A 13,475-nucleotide genomic window follows, 5' to 3' on the forward strand; every position below is an offset into this window, starting at 1 on the left:
TTTCTCTGTATTATTTTAACTGTTTTTGTGATTTATGTACTTTTAAGGCTGCACACGAGTAGTAAAAGAAAGTAATGCAAAATATGAAGTCTCTGGTCTTGTAATATATAAATAGTATATATAAATAGTTCTTGTTTAAAAAGATGGGAAATTGCATGCCCTATCTGAATCATGCAAGTTTAATTTTGACTAGACTGTCCCTTTAAAGCAGTTATTTGTCCAGTTTCTCCTGTGAAACTTAATATGGTTTAGATGATTCTTCAAACTCCTTTTGAGCCTATGAATGGTTTAGACCTTCAACTTTTATCTTATACAGGTTCTTACTCTTCTGGCTATTTCTTGTGCCAGAAGGTTTTTGAGCTTTCAGCCTTGTTTTGCAAACCTCCTTTTATGACTTTTCATCATAAGGCTGTTCTCCGCAGTAGTTATTTCTACAGTGGTGTATGTATCAAATAGGATATTTTGGTTCCTTTTTTTTTTGCCCAGCTCCTAAGAATACTAAGGAGCGACTTATTCACAACATGGATGTCATGAAAGCTCTCTAATATTATGTGGAAGACACAAAAGATTTCAGGCTTTTTTCTTCTTTTTGTTAATTTTTCTGTGCTTCACAAAAGTCAGAAAGCTATAGCTCTTTAGCTGCTTTGCTTAAAGCTTTAATTCATAAGACATATTTGGTTGTGGGGAAGACTCCCCCTGAACACATGTGGTTTTTTGCTTCCTCCTAGTAGTCGGGATGGAAATTCCCACATGTGAGGACTCAATGACTCTCTCCATCATGTTTTTAGGTCAAAGACCCAGGGATATTGTAATTTCATTGCTCCTTTTAGTTGAGTCTACATAATTATTCATTAGTATTTTAGTTTTTTTCTTTGTCTTTATTACCATCAAGAAATGTTTTTTTTTCTTCCCCTAGGGAAAAGGTGACTATGTGCTTTCTAAATGGAAGATGAACAATATTAAAAAAAACATAGGAATTCAAAATCTTGCTGACTCAAGTATGATTAAAGGTAATTATATTAACATTTTATTTGCCCCCCCCCCCCTAATGTTAGTAAGATATACAAGAGTTCTATATCATTTCATGTCTGCATTATCTGAAGTTTTTTCTTCTCATCTACTTGTGAAAACATTTTTTTGTGTGATTCTCTCTATTTTGCTTAACTTACATAAACAAAATATATATATATTTTTTAAATATTGAATTGTTTATGTATTTAAAGGGGCAAGAACATTTAAATTCCTGGACAATCTGCTGTTTGTTTTGGATGAGGATGTAAGTTTGTAATTTTGCTTAATTGTTATTTAAAAATTCTGATAAACTTTTCTTAATATTTTTAGAAATGTTGGTATCTGTGCTTACGTTTATATGTTTTAATATTGTAGGATATTTTGAGTGTTTGGGATATTTACACATTAGTTTTGATATGGGATTGGCCATCCTGCCGCATATCTGATTTTTTGCTAACAACAGAAGGAGACTCTTCAACTTCAGTTACACGGTATATTGTATTTCGATAAGCTCTTCATATTTACTAATTTGTTTTATTTATCTGTTTTCATATATCTATTTTTCTTTACTTACCATGAGCAAGTGTCAGTGTACCCAGTGCTACAGAATTTGGCAGCACAATACAAAATAACAATTGTTCAAAATGTAACTATTTGTTTAAAATGCATGAACACTATTCATATATGTGTTAATTGTGTCTTTAAAGGCAGCGAGATGCAAACCTTAAATTGATTGCACTGACCATTCCTAATGACAAACAGGTACAGTTTATTTTCTGTAGAATTACAATTTTTTTTTTTTACATCTTATTTTGCAGCTTTTATATTAAATATTAGTAATTTATATAGTGTTTTTTTTTTGGTGGTGGTGGTGTGTGTGTGTGTGTGTGGGGGGGGGGGTTATGATGCCTCAGTAAATTGTATTTCCTAAGGGATAATTCTGACTTTTATTCAGAGACACATTGAATAGGAAAATGGAATCATAAAACTAGCTCTTTGTTTTAAAGAGTGATTTATAACCACCTAATGTCTGTGTTCTCTATAAAGCAGCACAGTTTTGTCTGACATAGAGAATGATCTTATGGCAAGCATTCAAATGGAAACCATGCTTTGGGCACATCTACAAATATAAAATCCTTTTTCTTTTTGTAACTGAGGCTGCTGCAAATTTTAATTAAACATAATAATATTAATGCCATAGACGTTTGACTGTTGTGGTTAATCATAGGGTATCCGATACTATTTCCAAAATCAATAATTTAGGTGATCATGCTTTTAGGTCAGCACCTTGAGTCTATGGGGTCTATTTATATATGTGTGGACAGACATGATCCGCTATAGCGAACCATGTCCGCCGCACATCGATAAATGCGGACAGCATACGTTGTCGGCATATATCATTGCATCAGCAGTTCTTGTGAACTGCTGGTGCAATACCGCCCCCTGCAGATTCACGGCCAATCGGCTGCTAGCAGAGGGTGTCAATCAGCCTGATCGTACATAATCGGGCGGATTGCTATACGCCACCTCAGAGGCGGCGTATAAGTTTAGGAGCAGCGGTCTGCTTCTTAACTCCTGTTTCCGGCGAGCCTGAAGGCTCGCGCGGAAACAAGGGAAACAGGGGCCATTCGGCCCTTGTTAAATAGACCCCTATGAATTCCAAGATTTTTAGGGAAAAGTTGTTAATCCCCCCTCCCCTTAGAAATATTGAAACAGAAATATGATGCCATATTCTTGCTCATTTAGACAGCTATTTAAAGTGTCAATAAACAACTTGACTTTATTTTATAAAATGTTTAGTTATGTGTAATAAAACAACTGTGCATTATACATTCAGTATATATTTAGCCCCTTTTCATGTAATTTAGTTCTGAAAATTGATTAATTTCTAACACTCGGAACATGAAATGCACCCTGCTGACTTCTCAAGGCTAACTTTGCACAGATCTTTCCCTAGCTTTACTAGATAATAGACTAATAACTGCAAAACAGTTTACTATGCGCTAACTTTGAGTGGCTAGCCTGCAGACTAAAGCCCAGATTGGCTCCTCAAAATAAGGCAAATGGTTGGTGTTAATTTGTTTTAAAACATTAAAGAGATAATAAAGGCAAAATCAAACTTAATTTGATTAGATAGAGCTTGAGACTTTAAACAACTTTTCAATTTACTTCTATTATCAATTTTGCTTAGTTCTCTTGGTATGTTTTGTTAAAAAATAATCCTAAGTGAGCATGTTTTTTTAAACCATCTGGCAGCAGCATTTGCAACATTGTTTATTGCAATGTTATACATTAGAGCAGTGCTTTCCAAACTGTGTGTCGGGACACACTAGTGTGTCGGCAGCAGTGTCTAGGTGTGTCCCTGCTTCAGCACAAATTTTTTTACATTTTAATTTTTTTTAATGTTTTTTTTTTTGGTTTCTGACTTTCTGCCTGCCTGCTACGCATATCACATGGTTGACACGTGATTGATACCTAGGGTGTCACAGATCATCTTAACCTATTGGCGCAGCTCAGTGGGAACTGAAACTATTCCCATTGGTGGCTTTGGGGGCACATTGGCACCTGACTGCACATGTAGTCTCCTCAATCGGCTCGTGGCTGCATGTGTAGTCAGTGAGTGGGACAGCAGTGTGTTTGCAGCGTGGGCAGTATTCAATCGGACTCACCGAGCTCTGAGGGCGGCAGCTTAAACGCTGAGCTGAAGTCAGAAGTCAGTGGGGGTTTTTTGCAGCTAGCTCCCAGTAGTGCATTGCTGTTCCTGCTCTAGATATATGGATAGGAAGGGGAAGCTTAAAAATGCGAGTGTCTAATATCCCACCAAATATTCAGAAACTGTGTTCATTCCATCAACCTCATACATCCCATTAAAATAGTAAGTAACTATTGGTGTTGTTAAACTTTTTTTAAATTCTTACACATACATACTGTTACTTGTAAATACATTTCGTTATTATATAATTTATGTATGTGTCCGTATCTCTTAAAACAAGTTAGTTTAACCTCCTGTTTGCTTGTACAACTGAATCACTGTGTCGCGAAATGATTTAGGTCTAAAAAGTGTGTCACCGACATGAAAAGTTTGGAAAGCTCTGCATTAGAGATATGCATTTGGCTATTTCAGGTCGATCTGAATGCTGAAGATGATGGCCACAAGCAACATTCAGCAATTTTTGTAGCCAGATAAATTCTTGTGAAAGTGCAACACACTATAATTTGTGCAAAGCCAGATCATAGTGGCCGCCATCTTCTGCATTCGAATCAGGCCGATATAGCTGAATGCACACATCTATTATACATAGTTACAAGCACTGCTGCTATAGACTGCTCTAGAACATACGTTAGTTAAAGGGATAGGAAAAGCATGTAATTTTAAGACACTTTTTTAAATTCACTTCTCTTTTTAAATGTGCTTCGTTCTGTTGGTATCTATTGTTGAAAAAAAATAATAATAATACACATATATCCTACACTAGTGGGAACTAGCTACTGATTGGCGCCTGCACACATTTGTCTATTGTGATTGGCTAACTAGATGTGTTTAGCTAGCTGCCAGTAGTGCAATGTTGTTTCCTCATTGAAGGATAACAAGTGAATGAAGCAAATTTAATAATAGAAGTACATTGTACAGTTGTTTAAAATGGCATGTTGTATCCAAAACATAAATTAAATTTGTGAGGTGTTCTGTCCCTTTAATATACTCAATATAATAATCTTACACCTAATGAGCATCATTCTTTTACTTTGGGGAAGACGTTTAACTCAAAGGTGAAAACGTTTGTTCAAGTTAGTGCATTGAAGAGACAGCTGTCATTTAAGATTAATGTATCTCACAAGGGTATTGTCTATAAGTATTTTATATTTTTACCTGTTCTGATTAAATTTCTAATTAATTAATGTTGCTGCTTTCTAGATGAGAAATCTTGCAGTTTATTCTTTACCGTCCATGAATCTCTTATATTCAGTTGAAGTGTCTGATATATCTACACTTGTTCAAATGGGAATCAGCATGGTATGTTTTTATTGTCTTAGAATTTATGAATATAAGAAATATTGTTATTAATTATTATTAATTATATTGACATTCAGATACACAAATTTAGAATTCTCATAGTAGGTAGTCCGGTAATTCATTTGATGCTTCCCTGTATATACAGTTAGATATTCTGGATTGTTTTTAGGAATGTGACTTTTCCAAATTCTCATGTTACATGAGGTGTTTCATCATCATAGAAAGCATTGACAGTATTTCCTTTTTAAAGATGTTATTCTGTCAAACTGCGCAGTTAATTTTATATGGACCAAAATTAAATTTGAGGATCTACACTTTTGTTTACATCTATTTATGTTATTCAGTCTGACACATTATCGGCATGTGCATTCGGCATTCGTTGTTATAAACAATATTGCCATGGGTAACCGCATTTGGCTCTTCAAAGGTGCAGGTACTCGTTTAATAGTGCAACACACAAAGATTTGTGCAAATCCAGATCTTTAATACATTATAGGATTTTCCACAGAAAAAGTTTGCATACAATAGTACTTATTTACACATTTTAATAGAAAGGTTAAATTGTTAATTTATCAATACTTGATTCTTAAATTGTTTTCTATTTTAGGATTCAATTTACCTCCTAGAAGGAGTTTATGATAGTAATGAAAGGTATTTTCATTTTAAATTTTTACGATAACTTCAACATGTTAATAATTGTTTTTATTTTATTTATTATTTTATTTAATAAATAATTATACTTATGTTTAGGTCTACTGATAACATTGTCTCAGTCCTGGCCTTGAGATGCCTGACAGAAGCATTACCGGAAAACAGGTGAAGTAAATGGGCATAAAAGAAAATAATTGGAACAAAAAAACAACCTGTTATTATATTGAATTTATTTATTTTAGGTTAAGTCGTTTACTCCACAAGCATAAATTTGATGAAGCCGAAAAATTTGCTATCCAGTTTGGGTTGGACGTTGAGGTAAAAATATGTAATTTTCTTTTAATGGAACAGGCTAATAGAGGTGTACATTTGGAGGTTGTGGATACCTATGAATGCCGAAGAAGGTGTCCCTTTGGCCGTTCGGCTATTTTCGGAGCCAAATTTATAATTATGAAAGATCAAAACACTGAAATCTGTGCAAATACAGATTTTAGTGTGTTGCTGTTTCACAAGTTTAAATTTTGCTTTGAAAATAGTTGAACGGCACAAAAGGACTCCGCCTTCTGTATTTGGAAGTACCGGAAACCTCAGAATGCACATCTACAGGCTAATAAAATATGAATTCTAAAATAATCAAATATTTGATTTAGAATGCTGTATGTGATGTGGCTGAATCATTTATTTTTGCCAGCTTGTCTACAAAGTCAAGCTGAATATTGTACTAGAGAGACTGGCATCTGCTTCAATTGGAAGTTATGGACAGAGTCTCTGGGAGGAACTTGTGGATGAAGCTAAAGCAAATTTGCATAAAATAAAGGTATTTATTATAGATGAAGTATTGCAACAAATTTCTTATAAACTATCTGTGGTTGTTAAATATGGTCTTTTCTAAATAAACAGGATGATAATTTTGTGGTCGAGTATTGCATCAATGCCCCATGGCCATCATATGAAACAACTTTGGATATGCTTAATTATGCAAAGGCAAGGGTGAGTGCATTTATTAACTTTATAATAATTTGATATGAGAAATATTTAAATTTGCTTATAATTAAACTACCAATTTATGATTGTGTCCTAGGTCAGATTCTACTTTGACTGTTATATTTACAATCTAAGGAAAATATTGCAGAGTATTTTCAATTTTCTACAAATTTGTTCTAATTTGACCAAACGTAATAAAAAGAAATTATAACAAATTCATAGAATCATACAAACCATTTGTACGTAAACTTTGGAGTATTTTGATTCATCATTCAATGTCTTTGTTGGCATTAGTGATTTAATAATTTGTGGTCCCTCCTTTAAAAATCAAATATTTACTCTTCACAAAACTAGTTATTGACATTTTTGTACTTCCTTGCATGAACCATTTGCTACAGTTTATGCAAGTTTCAACTAGGTTGATTTAGGTCTATGACTGGTTCACTCCCAAATGAGACCTTTTTTCTGCTTCACTCATCTGGTGGTACATTTTCTTGTGTGCTTACAATATGTTGCCACCTGACTGAGAGGCTATTAGGTTGTCCACCCATAAATGTGTTGCATAACATTCTTCTTAAGAGTTTGCTAGTACAGTCCAGAATGTATTGTTCCCGTCATAAATGCAAGGCATTTGAGACCTAAAAGCATGACACTTTAACTCTTCTGCTTCACATGCTTATTTCTTTCATGTAATATGCAAGAGTCCATGAGCTAGGGACGTATGGGATATACAATCTTACCAGGAGGGGCAAAGTTTCCTAAACCTCAAAATGCCTATAATTACACCCCCTACCACACCCACAATTCAGTTCAGTTTTACAAACTTTGCCTCCTATGGAGGTGGTGAAGTAAGTTTGTGCTAGATTTCTCTTGTTAAGTGTATTCAGTCCACGGTTCATCCATTACTTATGGGATATATTCCCTTCCCAACAGGAAGTTGCAAGAGGATCACCCAAAGCAGAGCTGCTATATAGCTCCTCCCCTCACATGTCATATCCAGTCATTCTCTTGCAACCCTCAACATAGATGGAGGTCGTGAGAGGAGTGTGGTGTTTTATTCTTAATTATTGCTTCAATCAAAAGTTTGTTATTTTTAACTGGCACCGGAGTGTGCTGTTTTTTTCTCAGGCAGTATTTGGAAGAAGAATCTGCCTGCGTTTTCTATGATCTTAGCAGAAGTAACTAAGATCCACTGGCTGTTCTCGCACATTCTGAGGAGTGGGGTAACTTCAGAAAGGGAATAGCGTGCGGGGTCTCCTGCAAATAAGGTATGTGCAGTAAAATATTTTTCTAAGGAATGGAATTGACTAAGAAAATACTGCTGATACCGATGTAATGTAAGTAAAGCCTTAAATGCAGTGAAAGCGACTGGTATCTGGCTTATTAATGTATATGCAGTAAAGTAATTTTCTAAGGAATGGAATTTGACTAAGAAAATGCTACTAATACTGAAGTAATGTAATAAGCCTTAAATGCAGTAGAAGGACTGGTATCAGGCTTATCAATAGAGATACATACTCTTTAAAAAAGGATGTTTAAAACGTTTGCTGGCATGTTTAATCGTTTTTGTGAGGTACATTGGTGATAAAACTTATTGGGGCATGAATTTTTCCACATGGCTGACTTATATTTCTGCATAGAAACAGTTAACTGAGGCTCCCACTGTTGTAATAATGAGTGGGAGGGGCCTATTTTAGCGCTTTTTTGCGCAGTAAAAATTCAGTCTCAGTCTTCCTGCTTCTTCCTGCATGACCCAGGACGTCTCTAGAGAGCTCAAGGGACTTCAAAAGTCATTTTGAGGGAGGTAATCAGTCACAGCAGACCTGTGACAGTGTGTTTGACTGTGTTAAAAAACATTTTTTTCTCTATTGATTATCCGTTTTGGGTATTAAGGGGTTAATCATCCATTTGCAAGTGGGTGCAATGCTCTGCTAACTTAATACATTTACTGTGAAAATTTGGTTGCTATAACTGATTTGGTTCATTGTTATTTCAACTGTGACAGTTTTTTTGTGCTTCTTAAAGGCGCAGTAGCGTTTTCTATATTGCTTGTAAATTTATTTTAAAGTGTTTTCCAAGCCTGCTAGTCTCATTGCTAGTCTGTTTAAACATGTCTGACACAGATGAATCTGTTTGTTCACTATGTTTGAAGGCCAGTGTGGAGCCCCATAGAAATATGTGTACTAAATGTATTGATTTCACTTTAAATAATAAAGGTCAGTCTTTATCTGTAAAGGAATTATCACCAGACAACGAGGGGGAAGTTATGCCGACTAACTCTCCTCACGTGTCAGTACATTCGCCTCCCGCTCAGGAGGCGCGTGATATTGTGGCGCCAAGTACATCAGAGACGCCCATACAAATCACTTTACAAGACATGGCTACTATTATGAATAATACCCTGACAGAAGTATTATCTAAATTGGCAGAATTAAGAGGCAAGCGCAATTGCTCTGGGATAAGGACAGAGCGCGCTGGTGCTGTGAGAGCCATGTCCGATACTGCGTCACAGTTTGCAGAACATGAGGACGGAGAGCTTCATTCTGTGGGTGACGGATCTGATCCAGGGAAACCGGATTCAGAGATCTCTAATTTTAAATTTAAGCTTGAGAACCTCCGTGTATTGCTAGGGGAGGTTTTAGCGGCTCTGAATGACTGTAACACAGTTGCAATTCCAGAGAAATTATGTAGGCTGGATAGATACTATGCGGTGCCGGTGTGTACTGACGTTTTTCCTATACCTAAAAGGCTTACAGAAATTATTAGCAAGGCGTGGGATAGACCCGGTGTGCCTTTTTCCCCACCTCCTATATTTAGGAAAATGTTTCCAATAGACGCCACTACACGGGACTTATGGCAGACGGTCCCTAAGGTGGAGGGAGCAGTTTCTACTTTAGCTAAGCGTACCACTATCCCGGGTGGAGGATAGTTGTGCTTTTTCGGATCCAATGGATAAAAAATTAGAAGGTTACCTTAAGAAAATGTTTGTTCAACAAGGTTTTATATTACAGCCCCTTGCATGCATTGCGCCTGTCACTGCTGCTGCGGCATTCTGGCTTGAGTCTCTAGAAGAGGCCATTCACACAGCTCCATTGGATGAAATTATGGACAAGCTTAGAGCACTTAAGCTAGCTAATGCATTTGTTTCTGATGCCATTGTACATTTAACTAAACTAACGGCTAAGAACTCCGGATTCGCCATCCAGGCGCGCAGAGCGCTATGGCTTAAATCCTGGTCAGCTGACGTGACTTCTAAATCTAAATTGCTTAATATTCCTTTCAAGGGGCAAACCTTATTCGGGCCCTGCTTGAAAGAAATTATCACTGACATTACTGGAGGTAAGGGTCATACTCTTGCTCAGGACAGGGCCAAATCAAAGGCCAAACAGTCTAATTTTCGTGCCTTTCGAAACTTCAAGGCAGGAGCAACATCAACTTCCTCCGCTCCAAAACAGGAAGGAACTGTTGCTCGTTACAGACAGGCCTGGAAAACTAACCAGTCCTGGAACAAGGGCAAGCAGGCCAGAAAACCTACTACTGCCCCTAAGACAGCATGAAGGGATGGCCCCCTATCCGGAAACGGATCTAGTGGGGGGCAGACTTTCTCTCTTCGCCCAGGCGTGGGCAAGAGATGTCCAGGATCCCTGGGCGTTGGAGATCATATCTCAGGGATATCTTCTGGACTTCAAAGCTTCTCCTCCACAAGGGAGATTTCATCTTTCAAGGTTATCAGCAAACCAAATAAAGAAAGAGGCATTTCTACGCTGTGTACAAGACCTCCTAGTAATAAAGTGATCCACCCAGTTCCGCGGACGGAACAAGGGCAAGGATTTTACTCAAATCTGTTTGTAGTTCCCAAGAAAGAGGGAACCTTCAGACCAATCTTGGACTTAAAGATCTTAAACAAATTCCTAAGAGTTCCATCATTCAAAATGGAAACTATTCGAACCATCCTACCCATGATCCAAGAGGGTCAGTACATGACCACAGTGGACTTAAAGGATGCCTACCTTCACATACCGATTCACAAAGATCATTATCGGTACCTAAGATTTGCCTTTCTAGACAGGCATTACCAGTTTGTAGCTATTCCCTTCGGGTTGGCTACGGCCCCGAGAATTTTTACAAAGGTTCTGGGCTCACTTCTGGCGGTTCTAAGACCGCGAGGCATAGCGGTGGCTCCGTATCTAGACGACATTCTGATACAAGCGTCAAGTTTTCAAGTTGCCAAGTCTCATACAGAGATAGTTCTGGCATTTCTGAGGTCGCATGGGTGGAAGGTGAACGTGGAAAAGAGTTCTCTATTACCACTCACAAGAGTCTCCTTCCTAGGGACTCTTATAGATTCGGCAGAGATGAGAATTTACCTGACGGAGTCCAGGTTATCAAAACTTTTAAATGCTTGCCGTGTCCTTCATTCCATTCCACGCCCGTCAGTGGCTCAGTGCATGGAAGTAATCGGCTTAATGGTAGCGGCAATAGACATAGTGCCATTTGCGCGCCTGCATCTCAGACCGCTGCAATTATGCATGCTAAGTCAGTGGAATGGGGATTACTCAGATTTGTCCCCTCTACTAAATCTGGATCAAGAGACCAGAGATTCTCTTCTCTGGTGGCTTTCTCGGGTCCATCTGTCCAAGGGTATGACCTTTCGCAGGCCAGATTGGATGATTGTAACAACAGATGCCAGCCTTCTAGGTTGGGGCGCAGTCTGGAACTCCCTGAAGGCTCATTGATCGTGGACTCAGGAGGAGAAACTCCTCCCAATAAATATTCTGGAGTTGAGAGCAATATTCAATGCTCTTCTAGCTTGGCCTCAGTTAGCAACACTGAGGTTCATCAGATTTCAGTCGGACAACATCACGACTGTGGCTTACATCAACCATCAAGGGGGAACCAGGAGTTCCCTAGCGATGTTAGAAGTCTCAAGGATAATTCGCTGGGCAGAGTCTCACTCTTGCCACCTGTCAGCGATTTACATCCCAGGCTTGGAGAACTGGGAGGCGGACTTTCTAAGTCGCCAGAATTTTCATCCGGGGGAGTGGGAACTTCATCCGGAGGTGTTCATTCAGCTGGTTCATCGTTGGGGCAAACCAGAACTGGATCTCATGGAGTCTCGCCAGAACGCCAAGCTTCCTCGTTACGGATCCAGGTCCAGGGATCCGGGAGCGGCGCTGATAGATGCTCTAGCAGCCCCTTGGGTTTTCAACATGGCTTATGTATTTCCACCGTTTCCGCTGCTGCCTCGACTGATTGCCAAGATCAAACAGGAGAGAGCATCGGTGATTCTGATAGCGCCTGCGTGGCCACGCAGGACCTGGTATGCAGACCTAGTGGACATGTCGTCCTGTCCACCATGGTCTCTGCCTCTGAGGCAGGACCTTCTAATACAAGGTCCTTTCAACCATCCAAATCTAATTCCTCTGAGGCTGACTGCATGGAGATTGAACGCTTGATCCTATCAAAGCGTGGCTTCTCAGAGTCAGTTACTGATACTTTAATACAGGCACGGAAGCCTGTTACCAGAAAAATTTACCATAAGATATGGCGTAAATATTTATATTGGTGCGAATCCAAGAGTTACTCATGGAGTAAGGTTAGGATTCCTAGGATATTGTCCTTTCTACAAGAGGGTTTAGAAAAGGGCTTATCTGCTAGTTCGTTAAAGGGACAGATTTCTGCTCTGTCTATTCTTTTACACAAACGTCTGGCAGCAGTTCCAGACGTCCAGGCTTTTTGTCAGGCTTTGGCTAGGATTAAGCCTGTGTTTAAGACTGTTGCTCCGCCGTGGAGCTTAAACTTGGTTCTTAAAGTTCTTCAAGGTGTTCCGTTTGAACCCCTTCATTCCATTGATATTAAGCTTTTATCTTGGAAAGTTCTGTTTTTGATGGCTATTTCCTCGGCTCAAAGAGTCTCTGAGTTATCTGCCTTACATTGTGATTCTCCTTATCTGATTTTCCATTCGGACAAGGTAGTTCTGCGTACTAAACCTGGGTTTTTACCTAAGGTAGTTTCTAACAGGAATATCAATCAGGAGATTGTTGTTACATCATTATGTCCTAATCCTTCTTCAAAGAAGGAACGACTTTTGCATAATCTGGACGTAGTCTGTGCCCTGAAGTTCTATTTACAGGCAACTAAAGATTTTCGTCAAACTTCTTCCCTGTTTGTTGTTTACTCTGGACAGAGGAGAGGTCAAAAAGCTTCGGCAACCTCTCTCTCCTTTTGGCTTCGTAGCATAATACGTTTAGCCTATGAGACTGCTGGACAGCAGCCCCCTGAAAGAATTACAGCTCATTCCACTAGAGCTGTGGCTTCCACCTGGACCTTTAAGAATGAGGCTTCTGTTGAACAGATTTGCAAGGCTGCGACTTGGTCTTCGCTTCACACTTTTTCAAAATTTTACAAATTTGACACTTTTGCTTCTTCGGAGGCTGTTTTTGGGAGAAAGGTTCTACAGGCAGTGGTTCCTTCCGTTTAAGTTCCTGCCTTGTCCCTCCCTTCATCCGTGTACTTTAGCTTTGGTATTGGTATCCCATAAGTAATGGATGACCCGTGGACTGAATACACTTAACAAGAGAAAACATAATTTATGCTTACCTGATAAATTTATTTCTCTTGTAGTGTATTCAGTCCACGGCCCGCCCTGTCTTTTTTTTTAAGGCAGATCTAAATTTTAATTAAAACTCCAGTCACCACTGCACCCTATGGTTTCTCCTTTCTTGTCTTGTTTCGGTCGAATGACTGTATATGACATGTGAGGGGAGGAGCTATATAGCAGCTCTGCTTTGGGTGATCCTCTTGCAACTTCCTGTTG

The 13,475-nt window shown here is 38.6% G+C and overlaps 1 protein-coding gene across 1 annotated transcript in view; it reads left to right on the top strand.

The window, feature by feature from the left end:
- The window catches only part of KNTC1 (kinetochore associated 1), a 1,377,837-nt gene that overhangs the window by 128,254 nt on the left and 1,236,108 nt on the right, over positions 1–13,475 (top strand). The window contains exons 9-18 of the mRNA XM_053701768.1: positions 917–1,010; positions 1,224–1,276; positions 1,387–1,502; positions 1,719–1,773; positions 4,925–5,023; positions 5,631–5,674; positions 5,774–5,839; positions 5,917–5,992; positions 6,366–6,491; positions 6,575–6,664. Coding sequence (XP_053557743.1) covers positions 917–1,010; positions 1,224–1,276; positions 1,387–1,502; positions 1,719–1,773; positions 4,925–5,023; positions 5,631–5,674; positions 5,774–5,839; positions 5,917–5,992; positions 6,366–6,491; positions 6,575–6,664 — 819 coding nt within the window. The remainder of the gene's footprint in view (positions 1–916; positions 1,011–1,223; positions 1,277–1,386; positions 1,503–1,718; positions 1,774–4,924; positions 5,024–5,630; positions 5,675–5,773; positions 5,840–5,916; positions 5,993–6,365; positions 6,492–6,574; positions 6,665–13,475) is intronic.

Source organism: Bombina bombina, chromosome 2 (genome assembly GCF_027579735.1).
Source record: "Bombina bombina isolate aBomBom1 chromosome 2, aBomBom1.pri, whole genome shotgun sequence".
NCBI classification, from domain to species: Eukaryota; Metazoa; Chordata; class Amphibia; order Anura; family Bombinatoridae; genus Bombina; species Bombina bombina.